This window comes from Panicum virgatum, chromosome 4K, assembly GCF_016808335.1.
Source record: "Panicum virgatum strain AP13 chromosome 4K, P.virgatum_v5, whole genome shotgun sequence".
Taxonomy (NCBI): Eukaryota; Viridiplantae; Streptophyta; class Magnoliopsida; order Poales; family Poaceae; genus Panicum; species Panicum virgatum.
The window spans coordinates 9,268,144-9,296,073 of NC_053139.1; the positions used below are offsets into that span (position 1 = coordinate 9,268,144).

The following is a 27,930-nucleotide window of genomic DNA, read 5'->3' on the forward strand; positions in this document are numbered from 1 at the left end:
TAAGGTGGATCAAGCGACACACATAAGTTCAGCGAGCATTCACACGTTTGAAAACAATGAACTGTCGTGCGCCACAGCTGCTGTAATCTCAGCACCACGTAAACTAGCATTAATTTCAGTAAGAGCTTCCACGGGTTACAACTCACAACTAAAGCTCTAATGGCAGTTCTTACTTACACGGACTCTAGTAGTTCTTAGGACAATATTTGCATAGTTTACTCTACACCTCCATCAGCATCTGCATCCTCGCCTTGACCTCTGGGAGATAGCAATGGCTGATCTGAACTGCCTTCTGTTGCATCTCCAAAAAGTTCCGCAACAACTGCAGCCCTCGCCGACTTAGCTTTTTCATCATCCCCCGACAGGTCAGTGGTTGGAGCTTCCCTTCCCTCTTGGCTGCCATGCTCACTAGATGATTCTACCATAACCTCTTCGGATACTGGTATCGCTTGCTTTTCGGTGTCAGCTTCACAGAGTTCTGTATTTTCACCAAGAGCAGGTTCGGTGTTTAGCAGTCTCTGCAAAGAAGCATCAGTCTTTTCTGTCTTTGAATTTTCATCATTTCCCGAAGCATCACTGCTTGGAGCCTCATTTACCTCTTGGGAGCTGGGTGGCTCACTAGATGTATCTACCATAGCCTCCCCAGATGGTGGCAATTGCAGTTCCATATCAGCTCCAGCAAGTCTTGAAGATTCACAGGCAGCATCATGGCTGAGTGGCTCACTAGATATCTCTACCATTGCCTCACCAGATGGGGGCAATTGTAGCTCCATGCCAGCTTCACCGAGTTTTGCATTTTCACCACCATGAGCAGTTTCCATGTTTAGTGATCTCTGAGCAGCAGCCTCTTCCGTCCTGGCATCTCCATCATTTCCTAGAGGGTTGATGCATGGAGCCTCCTTTACCTCTTGGCTTGGTAGCTCACGAGATATGTCTACCATCGGCTCACCAGAGGAAGGTGGCAATTGCTGTTCAGTGTCAGCTTCGCCATGCTTCGTATTTTCACAACCAGGAGCAGGTTCAGGGTTTAACAGTACCTGAGCAGCAGCATTTTTTGTCTCAACATTTTCGTTACTCCCTGATGGATCACTGCTTGGAGCCTCCTTCACCTCATGGCTGGGTGGCTCTGTACATATGTCTACCATGGTCTCCTCAACAGATGAAGGTGGCAATTGCATTTCAGTGTCAGCTTCATCATGCTTCGCATTTTCACCGCCAGGAGCAGGTTCAGTGTCTAGCAGTACCCGATCAGCAGCTTTTTCCGTCTCGACATTTTCATTACTCCCTGATGGATCACTGCTTGGAGCCTCCTTCACCTCATGGCTGGGTGGCTCGCTACATATCTCTACCATGGCGGCCTCAACTGATGAAGGTGGCAATTGCACTTCAGTGTCAGCTTCACCAAGCTTTGCGTTTTCACCACCAGGAGCAGGTTCGGTGTTCAACAGTCCCTGAGCAGCAGCGGCGGCAGCGTTTTCCATCTCGAAATTTTCATTACTCCCTGATGGATCACTGCTTGGAGCCTCCTTGACCTCAAGGCTGGGTGGCTCACTACATATGCAAACCGTGGCCTCCTCAACAGATGAAGGTGGCAATTGCACTTCAGTGTCAGCTTCACCAAGTTCTATATTTTCACCACCATGAGCAGTTTCGCTGTTTAGCATTCCCTGAGCAGCATCAGCAGCAGCCTCCTCTTTCATCTTTGCAATTTCATCATTTCCTGAAGGGTCAGAGCTTGAAGCCTCCTGAGACTCTTGGTTGGGTGTGTCTACCATGGCCTCACCAGATGAAGGTGGCAACTTCTGTTCAGTGTCAGCACCACCAGAATTTGCAATTGATCCCCCAGGTGTAGACTTGGTGTTTAATACCTCAGCTCCCAATATAGTGGGAAGATCATCAGCTACAGCATAAGGCTGAGGCGAATCTCGCACCTCATGCTCATCGAGTTGCATCCCTTGATTTGGATCTAGAAAAATATATTGACTCAATTAAGGTGGTTCAAAAAAAAAATCCAATCAAAATTTGTGAGGAGGGGGGTGTACCTTGAAAGTCATCTGTTTCGCTCGGCAGTTCCACCTTGAGTGACAATGACTCAACTGGAATTCGTACTTCACCAGATACATGAGACTCGGTACCTTTGCATACTTCGCTGATGATAGTAGTATCATTAACATCTGTGACATCCCCTTGCCTAGCAACAATTTCTGATTCTACTGGCATTGACACATCACCATCCTCTTGCATAGGAACAACAGTTTCTTGAACGGGCTCCGATTCCATAACAGTTTCAGATGGAGCAACATTGTGATCCTCGGCTGCACATTCATCCCCTGTACTCGTTGTCAGTTCCACTTGCATAACAGAAGTTTCATCAATTGGCTTGGGTTCTGCAACACGCTCAGACGAGGCAGTAGGGCTACCATCTTTAGGTTCTGAGCCATCATTTATCAAGTTTTCTTTGGATTCCTCCTGCATATGACCACAGATCTCAGTTGGCTTTGCATGTGAATCAACAAGTCGAAATAGTATTGGTTGCTCTTCAGAAGCTTTAACATCTTCAGTCTTGCTTTCATGCTTAGAACCCACAGCATCTATAATTTGTTCTTGGTTCGACATCGTTTCTTGAGTTGCTTCGCTACCAACTAGTACCACTGATGTGGGAGCACCTGAACAGCTACTTATGGTGAGCTCTTCTCCACTAGTTGCTTTTTCATAGACAACAGTTTCCTCTCGGTCTGAAATGGTAGCTTCTTGAGTTGATTGTGCAGCAACAAGTTCAACTGAAGTGGACACTTCTGAATGGCCAACCGCAATAACCTCTTCTCCACTAGGTGCTTTTTCACAAGCAATAACTAATGTGGAACATGATGTAACACAGCCATCACCACGTTGCAAACTGCCATTTTCCTTGTTCAGATCACCTGTTACTACTGTTTCATGCTGACTAGCAATGGAAGTTTCGTGGACACCCATCATTTCAATCCCAACTCTAGTAGAAGATTCTGTCTTGCCAACACAAGCAGCTCCAGCATCGCTGGTATCTTTATCGGATTCAACCACAGCTGCAGTAGTTGCAGGAGAATCATTCCCAGATTGCAAGGGGCAGCTTTGCCAATCCATGTCAGTATTCTCTGGAAGAGTAGAGGTGATTTGAGTTGATGTAGTTTCTTGGCCATCAACACCAGCTCCTTTACTATCCAAAGAATCGCCACCATCAGCTGCTCGGGTAGAATCATTACACATTGAGTCTTCTGAAGAAGAATATCCTACTAAAGCAATGGTAGATGCCGCTTGTGCAACTGAAACCTTATTCATTTGTTCTGAACCATGAGCCTCAATACCTGAAAAGCCATATGCAAGTGAGTTCTAAGCCAAGATATGCAATAAATATTAAACAATGCAAAGAGAATGCCATTCTCACCTTGATCAGCAAAATCGGTAGCCTCCTGGACACCGACTGTTCCAATATCACTGCCACCAGAAGATTCTATCTTGCCCGCACAAATAATTTCTGCATCACTGGTATCTTTACAAGATTCAGCCATCACCAGGGTAGTTGCAGGAGGTTCAGTAGAATGATCTTTGTCACCCTCAAAATCTGTTTTTCTTTGACAAGTTGGTAGCTCCACGCCACCGCCATTACCCATGTTATCTCGCAACATGTCCTGTTCTCCACCAGATGATAATATAGCACCATCACCAGTTGCCTGATGCACTTCATGCATGTTGCATCCTAGATCATCAGTGCAGATAAGATAAAGTTCTAATTGGCTAGCAAGTTATTCACAAATTTAAATACTGCAACAGTATAAGCATAAAAATGCAGAGCTAGATATATTAGTGCTCACCATGCAAATCAATTCCAGATGATCCTTTTTCTTCAGATTCAGTTGATAGAGGAGCATGTGTACTGACGCCACTCTGATCGCCTGTTTCCTCATGATCAGCAATGGCAGTCTCCTTGGCATCCGCTGATTGAATCTCTTCGCCTGGGAAAAAAAGGAAACAGCAAAGGCATGCATAAATATTTATGTGAATATTAACTACTCCAAAGTTTTGAACACTCTGCACACCTGGTGAAGATACTGTTTTTTGTTCTGAACTATGTGCCTCCACAGCTGAAAAATGCAGATGCACATGAGTGTCTAGGCCCATACATGCATTAAACGACGAAAAGTACGTTCATCATGCTGAGGAGATGAAAGGGGTGGGGGTTACCAAGCAAGTCACATCCAGATAATGCAGAAGCCTGTGTTCTTATGTCATGTGGATCAACTGTTCCTCTTGTTTTGTCATTATCAACAATTGCAGCCTCCTGGACACACAATGTGCCAATCTCTGCATCTGAAACCATCTCTGTTTGTTGTTCGGAAATATGAACCATAACATCTGAAAAAATAAGAGCTAAGAATGATAAGCCACTGTTACAATCGACCATTGAAAAATAACAGCAGCAAAGGATGTATTATTCTCATCTGAGCCATGAATTATGGCACGCATGTGTGTGGGCACAAGTGGGTCGGAATGAGTACCTTGCACATGTTCATCACTAGCAGGTGAGACTATCTTTGGTTGTTGGTCTGAACTATTAACTTCAGTGCCTGGAAAAAAAAAAGGAGAGAAGACAGAAACATCAGCAATTGTTACTATTATAACTGAAAAAAACAGCACAGGGCATACTACTTTTCTAACCATGGCATGTGCTGATGTGCATGTGTGGGCTCATGCACGTGATAAAAGTACCTTGCATATGTTTATCATTTTCAGGTGCTAGTTCTGAAGCTGAAGCCATATTGGTTTGTTCCATTCCATCAGACAGTGCAGGAGCCTGTATGATTACATTTTCTAAACCAGACTGAATAGAAGATGCTGCCTTGTTCTCTGATTGCATTTCCATAGACGCTTCACCAAAAGCATGATTATCAGAATCATCGCATGCTTTGTATGTAGCAATAGTATCATTAGCTTCTGTAACATCCTCTTGCATAGGAACAGCAGTTTCTTTATTTGGTTCCAATTCCATGATAGTTTCACATCCAATGCCTTTATCTTCTGCACAGTACCCATCTGATTTTATTGCCTCCGATTCCACTTGAATATCAGAAGTTTCACTGATTGGATTGGATGCTACAACAAGAAGCTCAGATGAGGCAGTATGACCACTATGCTTCAGTAATGAGCAGTCATCTTCCAACCCTGCAGTCTCAGATTCATTTAGCATTGGACCACAAATCACGGTTGGCTTTTCCTGTGTCTCACCACGTTCAGATGCAGCAGATTGCTCTTCCGCAGAATGAACCATTTCTACAGTATGTTTTGCTCCGATAGTAGAATCACCATCAGGTTCTGCATTGCAGGCATCCATAAATACTACTGCGTTTGCAGCAGTAGTTTCTTGAGCTGGTTCTAGAGCAACAAGTGAACTAGGTGCTTCTGAATGGCTACCTGCAGTAAGATCTTCAGTAGGTGCTTTTTCACACACACCTATCATGGAACGTGATGTACCAAGAACATCACCGCACAGCGGACTGCCAGTTTTTTCGTCCAAATCCCCTGTTTTTTTTGTTCTCTCCAGATCAGCAATAGAGATCTCATTGATACCCACTGTTTCAGTCTCAGTACCAGAAGATTCTAACCTGCCAGCACAAACAATTTCAGCATCTCCAATAACTTTCTTAGACTCAACTGTCGCCAGTGTACTTGCAGGGGGGTCATTTCCAAAATTCAAGGTGCAGCTTTGCTTATTCATATCAGAATCTTCTGAAACATTAATGGCGCTTTCTTCTATCGGTTCTCTAATGGTGTCAACAGGACTAACAATGGCATCCTCATTTTCATCATTAGAAACATCATTTGTATTGCTATGGGTTCGGTTGTCACCATCAGCCCTAACCAAGATTTCTTCACAAGATACCTGGCCCTCAAGATCATTATGTGCTTTGCAAACTGTGGGACTACTATCGGTAGAGACACCAACTTCTGCCATGGTGGTCTCTTTATCAGATTGGGCAGACAAAGCATCCTGGGCTTCCTCAGGACCATCAGTATTCATGGCAGCATGGGTTCCAACAGTTCTTTTAGTTTCAAATGTATCGCCATCGGTAGATACACCAAAGTCTGTCGTGCTGGCCTCTTTCTGAGATTGTGCGGATGAAGCATCCAGAGCTTCCTCAGGGACATCAATATTCATGGTAGCATGAACTTCAACAATATTTTCTTTACTTTTAAATGTATCACCATGTACTTGAGCAGAACAACTCTCATTCAAGTTTTCTGAAGGAGTGTTTGTTAATAATGTTGCATTGTGGGAAGTTTCATTGCCCTGATTATGAGTTTGATCTTCACCAGAACTCTTATCCAATGTTTCTTCCAGTTTCACCTGTTCCTTCCTATTCTCCAAACTCTCAACTTGATCTGGAGGCTGACCTGACTGAGTTGATTGTGAAGTAGCAGATGAACCCCTCGAAATATCATCAGCTTGTGTGTCATCAACTTTCACGTCGTCTTGCTTAGAAACAGTGACATCAACATCAGTGCCTTCACTGCGCAAGACATAATCATCATCTTTGGTGGAGCCAGAAGTGTATTTAGCTGAGGCATCATGAGGAGCTTTAACATCTAGTAGTGATGCATCAGACTGCCTTGCACACGGTGTATCTGAGTGGCAAGCAGCACTGCTATCAATTTTATCCTGCAATATGTATGTTGCTGCACTACAGATAAGCGTATCAACATCAGCAGTCTTAAGATGCACTCCATGCGCTGCATGTTCTTCATTATTTGAAGGCGCTGATTCCGCAGCTGAGACTGTCTTTGTTGGTTGTTCTGCGCTATCAATCTCTATACCTGAAAAAAGAAAGTTTAAACTCATTCATACTGTCGGCAACTGGTACTAATAATGTTGAAACAGCAAATAGTGTCCTACTTTTCTCATCTGGACCCAGAATTGTGGCACACGAGTGGGTGAATGTGTATAAAAAGTACCTTGCAAATGTTCATCAGGTGTTGATTCAGCAGCTGAAACCACTTTTGTCTGTTCTGAACTATTAACTTCAGTACCTGAAAACAAAAGCAGCAATGCATAAGAAATATAAGCCATTTTTAAATAAAATACTGTTTCCTCGTCTGGACCAGGACTGCTTGTATATGCACATGTGTGTGGGAAGGAGTACCTTGCATGTGTTCATCAATTGCAGGTGCTGATTCCACAGCTGAAACCAGCTTCATTTGTGGTACTGAACTATCAAAATCAGAACCTAGGAAAAAGGAAACATGAAGACATACACAAGTAATGTCAGGCACTGTTACTACTGGAATGGAAGTAAAAGCATAGAATGTGCTACTCTTCTCATCTGGAACCAGAACTGCGGTCTGGGAGTAATAAATGATACCTTGTAAATCACCTGGAAGTTTTCTTTCTTCTGATTTAGCCACTGGAGGAGTTTGTGACATCATCGTGGCAGTTCTCTCTTCAGTAATTGATGCGCCTGACACATGACTCCCCACCAGAATTGAAATGTCAGATGACACATGACTCTCAGGATTCTTCTCTGCTTCACAAACAGAAGCAGTGGTAACCTCAGCTCTTAAAGAGTCAGCTCCCAGTTGCTCGACTATTGTGGTTGGCCTTGCTGATCTCTCTAACTTTTTTATGTCCTCCGCCTGCTTCAATCCAAGTCGGGCGCGTCGTTCACTTGTAGCTGTTGCAGAATTACTTCTGCTCCGTGGTTCCCGAGCCGACCCTTTTCTCCTCCTGCCTGGTGCTTTATTTGGAGGAGCGCTGTCAACCTCAGAAGGTACCACAGTGGCATCCTTAATAGCAGGGGCTTCAGAGCACATTGCCACACGGTCCTCCCCTGTCTTGAGTTGCCCTTGATTTTGGGAAGCAGCAGACACATCAAGGTGAAAATCAACCAGTTTATCAACAACAGGAGGATTGGCAGATGTGGCAAGTGTAATTTCAGAATGAGTAGCACAGGTATCATTAAAACCACTAGGTAGTGTAGCTTCATTGATTGGGACAGCTATAGGTGTGCTTGGTTGAGAATCGTACCCAGACTTCTCATGCAATGGTAAGTTAATATTTGGTACATCATTAGAAGTATTTTGAAGTGAACTGCCATCTCTTTCCTTCATTGTTCCTGATTTCTCACTTTGGGTCATACCAGAACCAACTTCATCAATATTAACAGTGTAATACGATTTCTTCATAGCTGATCTTTGTCTAGTGCTGACCCCAGAATCCTCACTACCAGATGTTTTCTTTCTGCGGCGACGTGAAGCAGATTGCTTCTCAACAGGCTTATCCAACACCGCAACATGTTCTGAAACCACAGGCATAGTAAGTGCAGGTGCCACTTGAAGCAATCCAACATTTTCATTATGAGTATTTGGTGCCAGCATCATAGTATTGTCTGATGTCACAGTTGCAGCACAAATATCTTTTGCCACAGGTGTTGAAATGGTCGCACCTTTATCTCCTTCGTGAACAGGAGCAACATGCTTACCGTTATCTGCTAACGATGTATCCAGTTTAACTGCGACCAAATCCCTCTGGATTCCTTCCACAGCCACAGCACTCCCTTGTGATGGGGGAGTATTCACTTGAGTATATGAAGAAACACAACTAGTGTCTGCCACTCCACTACCAGCTGAAACAGTTGGGTTAAGGCTAAGATCATCTACACCAGATGGCATTAGAGATTTTGGTTTTCGGCCTCGTCTGCGAGGTGTTTCTCCTGCTTGGACTTTCCTGCCTCTAGCTGGTTGATGAGGTGCTGGAGGAGCTGCCACATTATGAACACTCTGTAATGATGAACCAATTTCCTTTTCTACAGGTCCTTCCAGAACAGTGACAGAACCAGAAGGCTTAGTCTCAGTACCAAACGCTTGTTTGTTAATATCAGCCGGTGAAATAGAATGTAAGTTAACATCTGAAACAGCAGAATGGATTGGAGTAGCTGGTGCATCAGAATGGATGGTACTTGCTGGTGTCGCAGAACTACCATCCTGTGTGGTTCCAGTCTCATGTTTGACAGCATCAGTTGGAGCTGTAGTAGGAGATGAGAAAATATCCGACCTTTTAGGTCTACCTCTCCGCCGTTTCGCTGGTGGGGAGTCCCCAACAGTTGGGGATTCCTCTTTCCTCATTTGCTCTGGTTCTTTTGAACTGTCCACAAGAATTTCAGGCTTAGTGCCTTTAGGAATATCTAAATCCTTTGACATACCACCAGGTTGGGGTGAATCGGGAGAATCAGCTTGACAAAGTTTTTCAAATTCTTCTTCAGTCCATTGGTCCTCATAAGAGCGAACCTATAAGTGTATCCATGAATTAGTAAATAAAATTTACCAGACCACAAGTGAGATATACAATTAAAGACAACGTGCAACCGACCTCACGAGCTCGTTTACCCCTTCCATAATGCTGTGTATCAAGGCCTCCAAGTTCACCCTTCTTCCTCACATTCACCTTTACACTTTTCACATTTGATGTCTCGTAAAGCTTCATAGCATGGCAGAAGGGCTTGAGATCATCATCAGTTACAAGACGAGAAGGCAATACTTCAGGGTCTAGCCCACTAGTAGAACCATCCTGAACCACCTTTTGCCAAGCCGCCTGCGAGGAGGATGCAACAGAAATTACAAGAAGGCAGATATGTAAAAACATTAGCTGCAAGAAATTTATATAAATCCAGCATACCATTTCTTCTTCTCTCCTTTGCTTGTCAATAGATTCAAATACATCAATCTCAGCTTCACTGCAGAAAAGAAAGTGAAGCGCAATGTTATGTTAATACAAACATTCATAGTCTCACATGAGTCACATCAAAACAGATCTTACCTCCGAGCAAGAATATCATTCAGAGCATCGTCATCTAACACTGGAGCTGCTTCTTCCTTCTTACACTCACGTAGTAGTGATTCAAGATACTCCCTTCGATCTTCAGCACTACAATAATACCCCACAGTATGAATCAGAGAGGGAGGGGAAGGGGCCAGTAAACGGGGTGCTAAATTATTTGAGCCAACAGAAGAATTTACCTTGTGTTATTGTCAAAAAAACCAGCAGTTATACTTTGATTAGCAACACCTAATTTGTGTTCTGCTGAAGCCCTGACTTGCTCTTCAACAGTCCGGACCTTACATTCAGCAAAATAGATTAAAAGTCAAAACAAATTTCAATGTTGAAAAATTTTAGCTCAACTAGAAGAAGGTATCAATTTCGGTTAAACCAAGAGGTACTCCTTAGGATATTTAGGTCATCAAAAAATCAGGGGATCAGCTACGACACGAACAAATACCCCTCCTTTCTCAAATATATGACGTTTAGGAAAAGCAAATTACTTCATTTTTAACTAATCAGCTTGTCCTAAACACATATTTAAGGGCAGAGGTAGTACATAATAAAGAAAAAACTCCTCAAGAAGGTTAGTACATAGTCAGTGCCAAAGGAGCAACTATATTTATTTGCATTACCTAAAAAATTAAAAGGTTTTCCTCATTTGGATTGAAAACATCAAACTGTGTCATGCCTCCTAAACAGGAGCAGAAACAATCAGTTCTTACTAAAGAAAATCATTAAGGGCATGTACAACAGTTAGACAGCAGCCGTCTATATAAGTTCACATAAGTAAAATGAGGTGATGTGGCCATCATTAAATGAGGAAAGAGTATGTTGCTGTCTACTATCTCGTCTACTGCTCCCATGCAAACCAACATCAACTAGAGTACGTATTAAATATCACATAGACAGCTAAACAGGCAACAGCTGTCTAAACTGTTGTACATGACCTAATAATCATGGTCTTCTGCATTTCCATAAGTTAAATACATTTATTTATGTTTTCTATGGATTCTTAAGTGAGTGTGGCTGTGGATTTCATATCCAATTGCTCCTAACCCCCCCCCCCCCCCCCGCGGTCCTGTTGGCACTCCCTCACACACACAACACCCTCTTGCTTGCAGGTGGAAGATGAAGAAGATGAGAGGAAGAAAAAGGACTCGGGAAGAGCACATGAAGTGGAGCTGCTTAGTCCTGCCGAGCTGCAGCTGCTCTCCTTATATTCACAGCCAAGTCAAGGTAAGCATTTACAAGGTAAGGCTCTATAGTGCTTTGCAGCCACTACCTCTACCAGCTACTGCCGCTGCTACTTGCAGCTACAGCTATGTACAGTAGTCTTTGCCGCCCAAAATCAAATGGCTGGCATGACTGAGGGGGAGCAAGAGCTCCTGCAGGCATGAGAAAAAGTACAAGCTAGAGCATGGTGATTATCTAACAATTCTTCCCCTAATCGCTTTGCTCTTGCTTGATCTCCTCAACCCCAATCTTGGTCCTCAACTCTGTGAGTCGAACGCGCCCAAGTGGTTTGGTGAGGATGTCCCCGAGCTGTCGAGCAGTCTCGACATGCTCGAGTTTGATCTGTCCACCATCGACGCAGTCACGGATGAAGTGATACTTGGTGTCGATGTGCTTGCTCCGGTCGTGGTGGACGGGGTTCTTTGCTAAGGCGATGGCGGACTGGTTGTCCACCATCAGGACGGGTGCCCGAGCTTCTTCTCTGGTGAGCTCAGCCAGCAGCCGCCCCAACAAAACTCCCTGGCAACATGCCGTCGCCGCCACACTGTACTCTGCCTCGCAAGTGCTCAGCGCGACGACCTTCTGTTTCATCGATTGCCAGGAGATCGGGCACGCTCCAAGGAAGAAGAGCACGCCAGTCGTGCTCCTTCGTCCATCAACGTCGCCCGCCATGTCGCTGTCGCTGAACCCGATCAGCTCCAGCTCTCCTCTGCTCCTCCTTAGGTAGACGAGCCCGTAGTCGCGCGTCCCTGCCACATAGCGGAGCAGATGCTTGACCACGGCGAGGTGATCCTCCCGCGGCTCTGCCATGAACCGGCTCACGTACCCCACGGCGAACCCGATGTCCGGCCGTGTGTGCGTGAGGTAGCGCAGCGCGCCGACGATGCTCCGGTAGCTCGTGGCATCCACCAAGGGGGCAGTGCTGTCCTTTGACAGCTTGATCTTCTCCTCCATGGGCGTCTGGCACGCCCTGCACTCGCCCATCCCGCTCCGCTCCAGCAGCTTCCCAGCGTAGGAGCTCTGGCGGAGCGTGATGGCATCCCTCCCCTACTCCACCTCAATGCCACCTCGACTTCATCTTCTCCTTGAACGCGTCGATGTCCTGCTGTTCTGCGCCGGTGACAATGAGATCGTCGACGTACACGCCAACGACCACCGGTCCTCCCTTCGATCAGCGCGTGTAGAGGGCGTGCTCGGTGGCGCACTTGGTGAAGCCGAACGACGCGAGGCTTGCGTCCAGCTTGATGTTCCACGTGCGCGGCCTCGCCGGCGATGACGAATCCCGACGGCTGCTGCACGTACACTTCCTCAGCGAGCTCTCCGTTGAGGAACGCCGACTTCACGTCCAAGTGATGGACCTTGCAGCTCCTCCAGGCTGCCAGAGCCAGCAGCAGGCGCACGTACTCCATGCGCGCCACGGCGCAAAGACTTCCTCAAAGTCGATGCCTTCGCGCTGCACGAATCCTTTGGCGACGAGCCGCGCCTTGTGCCGCACCACCTCGCCGCGCTCGTTCCGCTTCACCTTGTAGACCCACTTGAGCCCGATCGGTTGGCAACCGATCGGCGGGTCCACAAGCTCCCATGTGCGATTCTCCTCCACCGCCGCCATCTCTTCCAGCATCGCCGCCCGCCAGCACTCCTCCTGCTCTGCTGCGGCGAAGCATGTCGGCTACTCTGCGCTGCCCAGGTGCAGCTCGAGATCGTCCAGCACACGGGCCCGCCTGCCCTGGCGGACTTGTGTTGCCGACGAGGTGGACCACCGCGCGGAACCGAAGCGGCTCGCCGGAGTACTCCGCGTCGACGTTCGAGGAGGCGCTCGGTGGAGGCGTGACGAAGTGGATCGGCGATGCAGAGCCCGGTGACAGTGCCACGGGTGTGGCCGGCGATGCCTGCCCCGCAGGCGAATGCGGAGCCGGCTCGACTTCCCCTGTTTCCGAAACAGGGGAGGCTGGAGCAGGGGAGCCGCCGCCTGGGCTTGCTGCCGCCGCACCAGAAACAGGGGAGCCGCCACCTAGGCTCGCCGCTGCTTCCCCGTCAGCGATCACCCCGTCCTGGACCTCCACGTGCTCGATGACGAAGTCCCTCCAGGCTCCGCGCACCGCATCCCCATCACCGTACTCCTCCCAGCTCCAGCTTGCCGCCTCATCGAAGATGATGTCGCGGGACACCACCACGCGCCGCCCTTGCGGGTCGTAGAGCCGGTAGGCCTTGCTGCCGCACTCATACCCCAGGAACACAATCGGGGTGCTCCGGTCCTCCAGCTTGGAGAGGTTGGGCTTCGTCTTCTTCACGTGCCCGATGCAGCCGAACGTCCTGAGGAAGGACACGTCCGGCTTCCTCCCGTACCATGCCTCGAACGGCGTCGTGCCGTCCAGGCTCTTGGTGGGCGCGCGGTTCAGGATGAACACCGCCGTGCTCACCGCCTTGCCCCAGAACGCCGCCGGCATCTTCTTGGCCTTGAGCATGCTCCTCGCCATGCCGACCACCGTCTGATTCCTCCTCTCCACGACGTCGTTCTGCTGCGGCGAGTACGGCGCCGTGAGGTGGCGTTCCACGCCCTGTCCCGCACAGTAGAGGCCGAACTCGACCGAGGTGAACTCGCCGCCGCGATCCGTCCGCAGCACGCGCAGCTTCTTCCCCGTCTCCGTCTCCACCTGCGCCAGGAACTCCTTGATGGCCGCCGGCGCCTCATCCTTGCTCGACAGGAGGTGCAGCCACATAAAGTGGCTGCATATGTGGCTGCAATCGTCCACCAGGAGCAGGAAGTAGCACCGCCCGCCGTGCGTTGCCGGCGTGATTGGCCCGCAGAGGTCGTCGTGGACGAGCTCGAGGATGTCGTCGGCGCGGTAGCTCGCCATCTTGGGGAATGGCAGCCTCCTCTGCTTCCCGGCAAGGCAGCTGTCGCAGAGCTCGCCGGCGTGCTCGATCAGCGGCAGCTCTCGCACCATGCCTCGCCGCGCCATCCTGGCCAGAGCATCAAAGCTCAGATGGCCAAATCGTGCGTGCCAGCACCATGCCTCGTCGTCGCAGCGCGCCGGCAGGCACACCGGGCGCGCAATGCGCAGTGCCAGTGTGTAGAGGCGATTCCTGCCGCGCTCGACCTTGGCAAGCAGCTTGCGCTCGCGGTCCTTGATCCGGAGCACGCCGCTGTCGATCAGCACTTGGCAGCCACGCTCGTCGAGCTGGCCAATGCTGACGATGTTGCTCCGGAGCTTGGGGATGTAGTACACATCCGTCAGCGCCTTGTGCTCGCCGCTCTTGCACTGGAACACGACCGTGCCGCGCCCCTGGATGTCGACGCCGGAGTTGTCCCCGAACTTCACGGTGCCGACGACTCTGGTGTCGAGCTCGGAGAAGGCCGCGCGGTTCCCGGTCATGTGGTTGCTCGCGCCGGTGTCGAGGTACCACACCTCCTCTGCTTCCTCCTCCGCCCGCCCGAGGTTGACCCGCGCGCGCGGCTCATCAAGCTCGACGTGCCCGTCGTGGTCCTCTGCCTCGGTGTTGATGGCGCAGACCTACGCCATGAGCAGCGCAGGCTCTTCCTCGTCATCCTGGGCGAGATGTGTCCGCTCCTGGCGCCGCGGCTCCTTGCAATCGCGGGCCCAGTGCCCGATCTTGCCGCAATTGCGTCAACGATCCTTGTTGGCGACGTGATCGCCGCCTTCCTTGTCGCCGCCGCCAGCCGCGCGCACCGCCTCTGCCGCCGCCGCGCGAAACAGTGGAGCCCTCCCCCTACTTCCTCTCGCGCAAGCGCGCCGCCCACTGCTCCTCCGTGAGCAGTAGCTGGCCGCCGGCAGTCGTGTGAGCGGGGGCCTCCGCGCGGTCCTCGACCGCCTTGAGCCGCCCGGTGACGTCCTCGATCGAGAGCGTGCTCATATCGAGCAACGTCTCGATCGAGAGCGCAATCTGCGCGAACCGGGGCAGCACAACCCACAGGTACTTTGCCACCGCTTCCTCTTCCCCGATGTCGACGCCGACCTGCGCTTGATGGCTTACCAGTGAGGTGAGCCGCAGCGCGAAGTCCTCGATGGCCTCTCCATCGCGGAACGCGATCGCCTCGTACTCCCGCCTGAGCTGCTGCGCCTTCGCCTTGCGCACGCGGTCGCCACCCAGCCGCATCGTCTCCAAGCTCTCCCAGGCCTCCTTGGCGGAGTCCTTGGCGCCGAGCGGGACGACGTACTCTGCCGGCACGGACTTGAGGATGGCCTCCATGGCCGACTGGTCGTCTTCTTCGTCGTCGGTGCCCACGGTCACCGCCGCCCACAGGCGCCTCGCCTTGAGCATCACCTTCATCAAGACCACCCACTCGGCGTAGTTTGTGCGGGTGAGCATGGGGTACTGCGCGTTGCCGGCGTCCCGCACCGTCTTCTTCACGACGTACGTCGTCTGAAGCCCGCGCCGCTCCGGGGAACGCCCGCGCACACGCTCACGATCCAAGGAAGCCATGGCCACCAGGCTCGAGTACTCAAGCTCTGAATACCACTTGTTGGCACTCCCTCACACACACAACACCCTCTTGCTTGCAGGTGGAAGATGAAGAAGATGAGAGGAAGAAGGACTCAAAAAGAGCACACGAAGTGGAGCTGCTTAGTCCTGCCAAGCTGTAGCTGCTCTCCTTATATTCACAGCCAAGTCAAGGTAAGCATTTACAAGGTAAGGCTCTATAGTGCTTTGCAGCCACTACCTCTACCAGCTACTGCTGCTACTACTACTTACTACTGCTACCACGCTGCTACTTGCAGCTACAGCTATGTACAATAGTCTTTGCCGCCCAAAATCAAATGGCTGGCATGACTGAGGGGGAGCAAGAGCCCCTGCAGGCATGAGAAAAAGTACAAGCTAGAGCATGGTGATTATCTAACACCCCCCCCCCCCCACACACACACAAGTAGGGACGTGAACATGTCACAATGTTTCAAAAAACTGTTGAAACGTCATGCATGTGATCCATATAAAATTAAGTGGGCATGCAAAAGTTTAAGTGTAAATTCATCCTAGATGACAATAAACAAAATAGACAAACATTCAATTCGTTCCAGCATTGTTCAATCATGTGCTAACTGTAGCACATTTGTTCTTTGAATCTTGCTATCAAAGATGATATTGGAATTGAAATCTCACAGGTAATTAATCATGATAATCATTTTAATTAAATGACATTTAATAAGTTTCAATAAGAATTTCGAAGTTATAAGATTGACACTTAAACTCGAGTTTAATCTTCTTAACTTGATTTGAAACCTTAGTGCAACCCTCTAGTACTTGCATTAAAATTGTCAATGGTAAGGTGAGTTCACACAAGGGAAACACGGGATACTGTATACTCAAGAAATGAGATTGAGAACAGGGAAAAGAAAGAAAGCATGGGGTCCCACAAAAGCAGCATGCATTTATCTAACCCACTAGGAAGAAATATAACGAGTACCTGTGAACTAAATGCTCTCACAAACTTTTTTGCCCATTCATTTATCAGATAATAACAAGGTTGTGTCATGGTGCATGTATCTAACCATGGGAATGTTATACATTGCAGAACATCTGCAGTAGACATGCTGAGTTTTTTTTTCTCGAACATGCAGGAGAGCTGTGCATCATAATATATTAAGAAGAAAGAAAGAGGGAGGAGGGGGGGATAGCCCCCCTAAACAAAAAATGTTACAGGGCTGAAGTCTGTAACACACCCTAGTCTGTCTATCGTAAGAAACTAAGTAGGACCAGACCACCTGACCAGAGCAGCTAGGAAGTAGGAACCAGGGCAAGGAGATAGGAAACTCCTCAAGCCCCAGCTACGGACCACTGCTGAGCTTCTTCTCTAAAAGCCAAGAGGACCCAGGATAAGTTAGGGATCCCTCCATCAAAGACACAGTAGTTGCAATGCTTCCAAACTAACCATGCTCCTAGGATAATGATGGAGTTAAATCCCTTGTTTACAGTTTACTTGACCAGAAAACCTGCTCATTGCCCCAGCCCACCAATCCACAAAAACCTGGTCGTCCAACGGAGTAACAATGGAGGTGCTTACACATAGTGTGGAAAACTGTTTTCTTTGCCACCATATGAACCAGGTGCCCATAAGGTGGATAAGATGCGTAAGTTTGCAATTGCTTAATAACATGGTGGTTGAGCGTATTTAAGCACCTGCTTGCATTGGAGAGATTAACTTTTATAAATGTGCTTGATAATGAGGCAACATTCTTTCTTTAAGCACTCGTGCCTAAGCACCTTGCATTGTACATGGCCTCATAAATTCTTTTTGTTAATTCATTTATTAGATGATGACAAGGTTCTCTCAGATAAGCCAAAATAGTATGCTGTCAGGATACTACATAACGGGCTCTACCCCAGACACCAGTTCAAAATAGAAGTGTTGGACACAGCCAAAAACTTAGTTATCTAAAGTGTCAAAGTAGTCCTGTCTAACCACAACGAACTCAACTTGTGACATCATTCATTTTCTTTCTGAGCTATACTTTCTGCCTTTTCACCAACAGATATTATTTACCCTCTTCAATTTCGACTCACTGAGTAGTCCTCTATCTACTTGTGTCCTGGAGGGAAAGGCTGCCTAGAAATTCCCATCCCCCAACCCTCAGTGTGCAAGCTATCATCACTGGGTATGCCCTTTCAATTTATTAACTCAATAAATGAACTTTCAACATAGCATCAAAAGAAATCATTACCGTTTCTAAACGTAAAACAAGAACCTCCTTCTTCTGACCAATCCTGTGGGCCCTAGCCTGTGCTTGCAGGTCAACCTGGATATAATATCAAAAGGAATGAGTTTATGTAGTGTTTATATATATTCCCATAACATTATATCTAGATATTTAGGTACCTGAGGATTCCAATCGGTATCAAATATGATAACAGTATCAGCTGCTTGGAGATTGACACCAACACCTCCAGCTCGTATGCTATCAAAAAGGGGTAGTGAACCATAGAGCTAAGTATTTGTCGGTCAAATAGGTCATTACTTTAAAAATTAATCAAATCAGCAGCCCAAGCATGCTTTGTGCCTCGTTAGTTCGCTAAGCTCCCTTTCTTTATAAGAACTAGTGATACAATTGTAACATACCTAAGAAGAAAAATGAATGCTTGAGAATTAGGATCATTAAATTTATCAATAAGAGCTCCTCTTTCATGGCCAGAAGTGTGCCCATCCAACCTAAGGTATTTATACTTCTTCCAAACCAGGTAATCCTCCATTACATCAAGCAATCTTGTCATTGTAGAAAAAAGAAGAACCTATAGGATTGTAGTTGCCGTCAGTGAATCAGAACTAATCACCAGAAAAGGAACCAAGAATCAAGAAAAAAGAGCATTCAAGCTCAAATTAAAATGTGTAAGTCAAACTAAATCCAGTTAGTATTCACGCACCCTATGGTCAGTTGCTTTGAGTTTCGGTAGCAGTCTGTCCAACATCTCAAGTTTTCCACAGAGCCTCACAATAGATGGCAGGTAATGTTTAGGTAGATAGCCCTCAATCTACAAAGAGAACCGAAACAGTTGATGGGGCACAGATAAGGATTCAAAAATAAAAATAGTGAGGCAGAATGGAAGATTTGCATTTACCTCTTCAACATGAAGCTGGCTCAGGTAAGGATGGTTGCATATGTTTCTCAGTTCCATGACGGAATTGTGCACAGAGCGAACCTAAAGATAATAAACTAGCATCTTAAGATGGGATCCTTGAAATAATTAGGAAACGAAAAATAAGAATTAACACAAGAATCAACTCAGAACAGTCAGACGCTGTGTACCTTAACGGCTCCAATTCCACCAAGATTTTCTTCCACCCTTGTCATAAGAAGTTTCTGATAAGCAGATGCCTCACATCTTACAAGCCTTTCAATCTTCTCTGGCAGCTCATTTTCAACCTGAAGATAGTAAACAAAACTTAAATATTGCACAAATTCTGGATATGGACAAAGATGAGAAAGGAAGATGATAAGAATCCCCAACCTAATGAGCAAATTGCTAGGTGGTAACTAGGAGATCTGCAACAATGCATTACTCCCTTAAATTCTTATACGGCATATTAGGATTTCTAAAAGTCTTTAGATTGACCATTAATCTATTTCCCAGTGTATCATCAATTGCCACAAAGTGAAATATAAATTTATTGATATAACTTTCATCACTAAGTATGCATATAATTTGATTAGTTGTTAGATTATAAAGTTTTGACTCTTCAAACTCCACTACGCTATTAACCCTAACAAATAAAAGAGGGAGTACTTTTCATTTCATTTTGTTGAATACCGACGGTTCAGTACCAATGTCAAATTTCAAAAACAACTGAAAGGGAATAGAAGACATTTTGGTTGGCTTGAATTAAATTGTAGAACGAGGACAATGCTCAAGCCAACATATATCACGCACTCCCATTGTTTGCAAATGTAAGCTCTGAAAAGAGACAGCTTTTAGCTACCAATCATGGAGTAGAGCAGCCAAGCTAATGGAGAATGCGGAGTGGATTGCTGGAATGTAAATATGTAACTATTTGATTATTCTCCAAAACAGGCATTAAGATTGTGAAATCAAAGACCTTATGCTTAAGTCTTCGGAGTACAAAGGGCCGAAGAACCTGGTGAAGACGATTTATGATCAGCAAGTTTTCCTCCTCTGAAAGTAAGGCCTTCAAACAGAAAATATAATGTTGTCAAACATCATTCCATATAACAGAAACTATTTAGGACATCAAATAAAACTGAACTATACCTCATCAGGTGAGTTATCACCATTACTTTCAAATGGTTTGTTAAACCACTGAGAAAAGTCCTCTGATGAATTAAATAAATTGGGCAAAAGGAAATTTAAGAGTGCCCACAGCTCCTCGAGGTTGTTCTTCACAGAAAAAAGCACGTCAAATTAGCGCGCGCGCGCACACACAAAGAAACACACACACACACACACAGAGAGAGAGAGAGAGAGATTCGTGGTAGTTGAGTAATATATAACTAATATAGAGGGTAGAGGCATTTTAGGCAGCCAACAGTTGGCGCAGACATTACTAGAAAAGCAACAGACTGAACTAATATATAAACAGTACAAATGAAAACTTCAGAACCTGCAGAGGAGTTCCTGTCAGCAATAGTCGATGAAAGCTCCGATAAAGCTTCAGATCAGCATTGAGCTTACAAGAAGCGTTCTTTATACGATGCCCTTCATCAATTATTATATAATGCCACTGTATTTTGCTTAGTTTCGGCCTATCATGCTTGTTCATCAAGTACTCGTATGTTGTCAAAAGAACATTGAACTTTTGATGAACAATCATCTCTCTGAAAGAAAATAAGTGAAGTGAATAAGATATACGTGGGCTAGTGCAAGATGAATTGAAAAAAATTAATATTTACTTGAACATTCTGCGCCTTTCTTCCGGAGGACCAGCATAAGCAATTTTATTTATACTAGGTGCCCAGAAGCTTAGCTCAGATTCCCATCCAGGAAGAACAGATGATGGTACAACCACAAGAAATGGTCCTCGGTCATTTTTTGTTTCCATAAGGTAGCATAACAGAGAGATTACCTGACAAAGCAGCAATGCAAATAAGGATTCAGGTAACTGTTTTAAACAACTATTAAACTATATAACAGATGAGAATAAGTGCTAAACACACTGCACTGTGTCTTACTTGTACTGTTTTACCAAGACCCATCTCATCTGCTAGTATTCCATTCAAATTGTTATTGTACAATGAAACCAGCCAACGCAAACCGTTCATCTGGTACCTGTACAACAGGTAGCAAACCGACAAACAAGTATAAATTATCGAAAAGGAAGCAGAATTTTTTTAAAAAAATGATAAGAATATCTTATCATACGCAAAAGTATAAGGGAATTTGATCAGCAGAATGAATAGCTCAGCTTACTCTCGCAATTTTCCACCCTGAAGATAAGATGGCTGATCATTCACAGTCTCCTTAACACTAGAAAAACATAGGCAAACATGTCAGAATTAGAAAAGGATTGAGGATCTAAAATCAAGAACATGCTCTTATTCCCACTGAAAAGGGAAGATGTAATTTATCCAATTCAAAAGTACCTGTGGGCCAGTTGATAGTACTTTTCGTTACTTTCCAGATAATGCTGCAAAGTCAACATCACAGTTAAGTAAATCTCAAATATGAACGAGACTGAAATCTGAGTAACAGAGAAGCAAATAACCTGTGGCTGGTAGCTCTCATCTTCGATGTCGTTTGCAGGGTCACTCTTATCAGAAACATAAGATGCACGTCCATCTGTGGATTTTGCATTCTGCAATTTGGCCCCAAGTTTCTGTAGATATTTCTCAGTCTCCCGCAATAGTTGCTTAACTCGGTCAGATTTTGCATCCTACAATGTGGCAATATTTACCAAAGCGACTCAAATCAGACAAATAGATACTGAAATGAAGGGCTAAGCTCAAATATACAGGTAAGTCAAAATATAAGCCTCACCTGGACCATCCTAAGATATCCCTCGACATCATTGTTCTTAAGAAGATTGATTTTCTCTCGTTGGATCCTATCCAGTTTCTCCCGATGAATGCGTTCTTTCCTCTTGTGAAATTCTTTTATGTATCGATTGAAACCCTTCAGGCGTTCTCTCTTAACCTTGAAGCTGTCCTCAAGTTTCTCTCTGCAAAAGAAATCAGGTAGAGATGAGTTCAAATGGTACAATAGAATGATGAATGCAATAGAGATTGGTATCCAACCTATGAGCCTCTATATCAGCAAAGAACTCCTTCTGTCTCTCACGGATTCTCTTTTGCCTTTCTTCCTTCATTTTCTGTTCAATTTTTTCAAGCTGTTTCGCACGCCTTCCATGCCTATGTTTCTTCACTGCTTTTATGCGCTCCAAATCAGCTGCACTGGGCTTGAAAAAATCTAACAAAAATTCACTGCACGATAGAATCAAGAAAACAAAACCAGAATCACATGGTTAAACAAACATATAGTCATATAAAGAAAAGAATAAGATTCATTTGGGATCTCCAACGACAACAAACCTGCGTACACGACGCTGAAGTGGCAGAAGTTGAAGTTTTTTAACTTCAATAACACTCTTTGTCTTTGCGGAGAAATCTTCAGATGAATTAACGCTTTCCTGAAGACGTAGGAAATTTAAATTTAACCAAGGTTTACAGCCAGCCAACAGAGGCCAAGCTGAAATCTAGTCGTGTAATATAAAGAACATGCACACACTTAGCTTACTTAAACCAGATCTGATAACAAAAATTAGCTGCTAGCATGCAAATCCTGAATTTGATAAAATAACGATTAATGAAGGTTATGGAACAGATATTCATAAACGTATTTGAACATTTCTAGAAAGATGTCTTTCTCATTTCAGGCTGTCAAAGGGAGAAGGTAAACCTTTAGCATCTCATAGGATGCAGACATTCTGCTGTGCAATTTATGCAGCTCCAGTGTCCTTTTTTGTTTTTCATTGTACATTCTCTTCTGGTAATCCAAGATCCATTTTTCCGTCATTGTGTGCTTTGGAGGAGATGACGGTAAATCATCAAACTCCGAGAGATCCTCTTCTCCATCAGCAGCCTGCTCGGGCACAATCTCTGCTGCGTGGCTACCATTTTCGACATCATCACCAACTCCAACAGTCTCTGGAGTCTGATCTATTCCAGGCATATTGGAGTTGTAACCATCAACAGGCGTATTGTGTAGCTTTGAAGGTGCAAGCGACTCTTTAGTTTCCTGATTTAGATGTTGTCTATTACCACCCAAAGCAGTAGGCCCCATGCCACCCCAACTCAAATTCCGGTTCATATTTTCAGCATCAGTTCTTTGGATATCAGAAGCGATTCTTCTCGCATCTCCCTGAAAGTATGACTGCTGTGGTCCAGATGGAATGGGAGATGCCATTTCTTGGGAACGCATTTCAGAACTAGTTCCCTGCATAACAGAAGCTTGCTGCATATTTTCTACTTCCATCAACGATTTATCCTGTTCAGCTACCTTGATCTTCTTTGTGGCATTTTCTGGGTCCTTCGGAAAGGAATCAACCTCTGCAATACTTCCTGCAGATGTGGATGGAAGTCTAGAGATATCACTTTGCCTACAAAAAACACCAGAATTCTCCCGACTGCTTCCATTTTCCTTTCCCAAACCATCAGCCAATCTGCTCTCGCTGCCCCTCTGACCTGCACTGTCACCTGATTTTCAAGAATAAACTCATCATTGATATGACCAAACAGAAATATCAAGTAGACCATACAGTGTGCTTTTTTCTTGGTTCTTAGTTCTTACTTTCTGCAGGAGGCCCTCTGCCCAAGGCAATTTCAAGATGCACCTTCCTGGGCTGCAAATTATTTCTACAAGAAAAAATAGTCTACATGAGTGCCACAAAATGAAGTTTGAATGTCATGCTCTGAAAACTGGATATACTCAGGGAAACTAAAAGAAAAAGACATACGAAAAGAAATGCAGACCTAAATGCAAGAAATACTAAGCACTGTGCTCTGAGCTGCTTCAGCTGCTGTTCTTTGAATGGTATGCTGGAAGAGGTGTGAGACATTGGACTTGACCCAGTATTTCTATTCGAAAGTGCAGACGGTCTGCCTTCTTGCAAAGATTCCTCAACTCTCTGTGGTGCTCTGATAATACCTTGCCTTTCTTGCATGGGACTTCCCTGGAAAGTTACATTACATTTGTCTCAAATAAGAACTCTTAAAGATTGCATTAGCTATTTAAGGTACAACTATTAATGAACAGATGAGCAAACAAAAAGCTCCTCAAGATGGCTGGTGGAAGAATGTTGCACCAGGCAAATGATCAACCTGGTAGGAAACCAACTAAGGCGCTCAGACTCGGACAGATTCAGACTCGGACAGATTCATCGAGACATGCATCAAATACATTTCTGTAAGCTCAATTGAACCTTACGAGAATGAATATCCAACCATTCCTACTTCCAGTGGACAACATATTATCTAAAAGGTACATTACATGATATCCGAAATATTACGTAAGTCTATGCACATAGGATCTCAAAGTATTAAAGCAAAGGCCTTACATGAGGAATCCCAGGCAGAGATGTAACTTTAGCTATCGAATGAAGTTCAGTGCCAGTACTGCCAGAAGCCAATTCCTTGCCTTTGTCCAGAAAATGTGAGCTATCTCCAAAGGATGAGGAATTGTAAGGAGGAACAGTGGGAATTCCCATTTGTGGTGCAGAAGTAGAGTTAAAAGGTCTCTGTGCCCCTGCATTAACTTTCCCTGCAATAGAAGCAAGCTCGTTATCAACAAGGTAAGTATTTGAACTCCAGTATTTCTCATTACACCATTATATTATGGTTAATGTAAGTACCTTCGACATTAACTCCAGAACTCATTAAATTGGGAATAGACCCTTGAGCATTCTTCATAATTGGAACTTGTGGATTTTGGTTCCAGCCAAAACCAGCATTAAATAAATTTGCTCCACCCTGCATACTTTTCTGCAGCTCAATAGGGACACCACTAGAACCCAGTCCTTCAGGAAAATTTGGAATTTGAGCCATTGTGAATGGATTCAATGGTTTAGTCTTGTCAATGGTCCTCCCAGAAGAAGTCAGTGCATTTTCCTGGTGAGCCCTGATAAAAGGTGCACCACCATGTAACGGCGGCACCAGAGCAGTACCACCTTGCAGTGAACGCGGTTGCTCATGCTCCATCCCCATGGAAGGCTGACCTTGCCTACCAGCTTTGCCAACTTGTTTCCCCTTTCTGGTATTTTGTCCAGTGGAGACAGCATCTGATTTTGAGTTGTCTTCACAATGCAATTCTCCAGCTCCTTTAGAATCGATCCTTTTTCTCTTAGAAGAGGTTTTCTTACTTGTTTTCTCATCAGATTTCAAAGAATCATGTGAATTCATAGATCTGGTGTCCTCCATCTGCAGACTTGCAGGGCTTTCAATGCCAGAGGACCTACCACTCTTTTGTGACATTGAGCCTTGATGAATATCAGCTGCCGAAAAATCACCCCTATTTGGCCCTGTGGGTACCCTCGCCGAAATAGATGCCCCGTGCGTTGTCATATCTGTTGAACCTGACAACAAAAAAGATGCATTAGGAAGTTAAAATCATATCTCCAAAACTATCAGACTTTTCCTTTTCATCAAGCTGCTTACCTGATGGAAACTGCCAAAATCCAGCTTGCCCACTATTCTGGGATGCATCACTTCCAACCATGGGAGACTGATTACCTATCACCTCCTTGTCCTTTGGCATGGCAACACTAGAATCCCCAGCCTGCGGGCCGCCAGCAAATGGAATTCGCGATGATCGCAATGCATCCATATCAATTCCATGTTGGTTTACAACTGTCAGCATAGCCCTGCAGACGTTGCAGACAGTATGGGTGTATTTTGAATTAGGACGAGGCGAAAGCTTCAGCCTACATTGTTAAATTTCTACCTGCTGAAGTTCAACTAATTGGATCATTTGTTCTTAAAGATTGCTTAACCGTAGGTGTCGGCTGCGTGAAAAATCATCCGACACCAATTGAGATATACGATATGGATATAGCATCCAATTACATAGTGTTACTAAGTATGATATCTCCCTACACAGGTCGCAACAATTGGTACTTGTACATGCAAACTGAAATTCTTTTCCCCAGGCTGTTGCATGTGCGTAAGTCAATATTCATTCCGTGTGCGTGTTGGGGTGGGGCAAGGGGAACTCCGCAAGTCATCAAATTTTCTAACCTCAAAAGAAGGAAAGCCTCCAAGAACTGCTCCCTCTGAAAACCATAAAATTTCCAACCCCAAAAGAAGAAGCAAAACACAATTGTTCCAATATACAAAATGGACAATTGACTACCAAGTAACCTCCCCGACATCCAAAATCCTCCACCGTCTTAACACAGGATTGACACAAGGATGAGCCTCATTTGCACTGTTAGCCCTTTCTTCTTTCCCCCCTTTCCTTCAGGTTAGGGTGGCTGTGTGTTAAAAAAAACAGATTTTTGTGTTACTAGGTCCTGTGTTGCCCACAGGGGCCTATACTAGTTCCAACTTTTCCTCTCCTAACTACTTGGGAAATTGGCTCTATCGCACTGAAAGAAACCTGCTTCAGTAAAATACAATTAAAGGCTCCCTCCATTAAGTTCTTTATTTTATTTTCTTCTCTCTCTTTTTAAGGGCACATCTACCACCCCCTTCTTCATTTTTCTTTTTTGCAACTCCAATATAAAAACAATATGGCTACACATATTAAGTTAAAAAGATCAAACAAAAAAAATTCAGTTTCAGACAATTTAGAGAATGCTCCACAAAGATACTATAGAATTCTAGCCAAGATTTGAGACATTTTCTCATTTATATTCTAAAAGATACTGAAGAACCAAAGTAAACACTCACCTCGATATGACTTGATATGGTAGTGACTGCTCCTTTCCACTTAGCTTCATATGTTGACATATCTGGAACATCAAGCAAAAAGTAAGAAACAAGGTGATAAAGTTTTTTAGACTTTGCATACCCTTATGCATTATTGGTTGAGATGCGTACCACATAAAGTTTCTTTGCTAGTTTAACAGGCTCATCCTTCGACTCCTGAATAAGTTTATGAAGAAGTTTCGCAGCCTCCATCTCAACATGCTGTGATGAAGCCATTTCTGAATTAACCTGTCATCACAGTGAGGTCAATCAAAATGCAAGAAAAAATGAATATTCAGGGAAGCCCATGGTTCATGTTAAACTAAAAAATGTGGCAACCTTCAAGCAACAAATAACAATTTAGAGGCACAGATATAGTGGCTTGATGTTTCAGGACTATTTTTAGTATGCAATATACGGATGCACCTTTAGCAGATTTAGTAGGCGAAAGCAAATATAGTTTCGCAGTCTCATGGCAATCCGCATACAACTTAGAAAATGTTGGCCTAGCCACTTTAGCTGAAGGTTTTGTAAGAAAACAGCATAGATAGTGCAATATTGCAGCTAAAGTTTGTGTTGATAATTCAGGTCTATGGTACATGATATGGACCTCTTCACAAACTATAACATCAGATGCATGCAATTCACTGATCAAAAGAAATCAGCTTCTGTTAGGATAGCATTTAGCTGAAAAGTTGTTTGGATAAAACTGGCTTTATGTAAAGTATAGGTAGTATTTATGTAAACCTATTTCCTGAGTTTCAGGGCTGGTTATTTGTATCCAATCTTTATCCTAATCTAAGAAAACATGCCTGCAGATGGTTAGTCTTTAAAACCACTCAACTACATCTTGTTTGCTTCAATTCAAGATCCAAACAACCCCTCATCATCGATGTACTAGACCAATTCGCCACAAGGTGCGCTCAAAGCTACTGAGAAGCGGGGTGAACCAACTAGATCGCCCCAAAAACCTTCCCTATATACTTCGCACCCAAAATTGACTACGGGAAGCACTAACCCTAGCTGGGAAACAGAGCTATACTGATCGCGACCACGATCCCCAAATCCGCGCACAGGAAGACCGAACCTACACCTCGGGTGAGCTTGAACTCGAGGGGGGAACCCAGGCAAGCGGCAGCGACTTACTGTGATTGGGGATCGGAGAAAACCCTAGCGGGAAAGAGGAGGGGAGAAGGCCGGAGCCGCGGAGCCGCGGAGCCGCCGTGCGGGAGAGCTGGCGGCCTCCGGCGGCGGCGGAGGCTGCGCGGCGGGAGATCCGCCGGCGAGCGCGGCGGCCGTGGCAGGAGCAACGCGTGAGCTATGTGCCCGAGCTCGAGCTCGTCGCCTTCGCCATTTCCCAGTTTCACACTAGACCCCCTGCAGTGATGCTCTCTCTCTCTCTTGTTCCGTGTGGTATTCGGCTTATAGCGTGTGGGAGTCTTCTGTATGGGCTCACGGCGCCGACGGCTTCTTGGGCCGGGCTGTATA

The 27,930-nt window shown here is 45.5% G+C and overlaps 2 protein-coding genes across 3 annotated transcripts; both read right to left on the reverse strand.

Moving 5' to 3' along the window:
* On the reverse strand, window positions 1–27,861 carry LOC120704692 (chromatin structure-remodeling complex protein SYD-like). Of its 2 annotated transcripts, none has more exons than XM_039989175.1 (41): window positions 27,589–27,861; window positions 26,575–26,691; window positions 26,425–26,486; window positions 25,192–25,397; window positions 24,390–25,109; window positions 24,096–24,298; window positions 23,512–23,711; window positions 23,330–23,394; window positions 22,439–23,235; window positions 22,072–22,169; window positions 21,778–21,963; window positions 21,521–21,701; window positions 21,249–21,416; window positions 21,127–21,170; window positions 20,954–21,010; window positions 20,716–20,812; window positions 20,437–20,609; window positions 20,148–20,361; window positions 19,799–19,924; window positions 19,626–19,715; window positions 18,838–18,954; window positions 18,650–18,730; window positions 18,455–18,562; window positions 18,153–18,322; window positions 17,913–17,991; window positions 17,758–17,832; window positions 10,042–10,139; window positions 9,842–9,949; window positions 9,701–9,758; window positions 9,395–9,616; window positions 7,392–9,312; window positions 7,173–7,256; window positions 6,985–7,059; window positions 4,744–6,846; window positions 4,533–4,601; window positions 4,219–4,389; window positions 4,074–4,118; window positions 3,849–3,989; window positions 3,422–3,733; window positions 2,043–3,341; window positions 1–1,966 (listed from the first exon to the last, which is right to left on the reverse strand). In XM_039989175.1, exons 2-41 carry the CDS (start codon window positions 26,677–26,679, stop codon window positions 216–218), a joined length of 12,879 nt encoding a protein of 4,292 aa, XP_039845109.1. In that variant the 5' UTR covers window positions 26,680–26,691; window positions 27,589–27,861; the 3' UTR covers window positions 1–215. The 2 variants fall into 2 exon arrangements, with proteins under 2 accessions (XP_039845109.1, XP_039845108.1); XM_039989174.1 differs by having other exon boundaries at window positions 4,693–6,846.
* Window positions 11,223–12,094, reverse strand: LOC120704693 (secreted RxLR effector protein 161-like). Its single transcript, XM_039989176.1, has 2 exons — window positions 11,464–12,094; window positions 11,223–11,363 (listed from the first exon to the last, which is right to left on the reverse strand). The coding sequence occupies exons 1-2, from the start codon at window positions 12,059–12,061 to the stop codon at window positions 11,335–11,337; spliced, it is 627 nt and encodes a 208-aa protein (XP_039845110.1). The 5' UTR covers window positions 12,062–12,094; the 3' UTR covers window positions 11,223–11,334.
* Window positions 27,862–27,930: the final 69 nt, after the last annotated feature.

Coding starts and splice junctions, on each gene's coding strand:
- LOC120704692 (XM_039989174.1), bottom strand. CDS start 26,679: ATGGCTTCATCACAGCATGTTGAGATGGAGGCTGCGAAACTTCTTCAT. Junction 21,417..21,520: donor GATATCTTAGGATGGTCCAG/GTGAGGCTTATA, acceptor GCCACATTGTAG/GATGCAAAATCTGACCGAGT. Junction 3,342..3,421: donor TACCGATTTTGCTGATCAAG/GTGAGAATGGCA, acceptor ATGGCTTTTCAG/GTATTGAGGCTCATGGTTCA.
- LOC120704693 (XM_039989176.1), bottom strand. CDS start 12,061: ATGGGCGAGTGCAGGGCGTGCCAGACGCCCATGGAGGAGAAGATCAAG. Junction 11,364..11,463: donor CGACCGGAGCAAGCACATCG/ACACCAAGTATC, acceptor CCTCACCAAACC/ACTTGGGCGCGTTCGACTCA.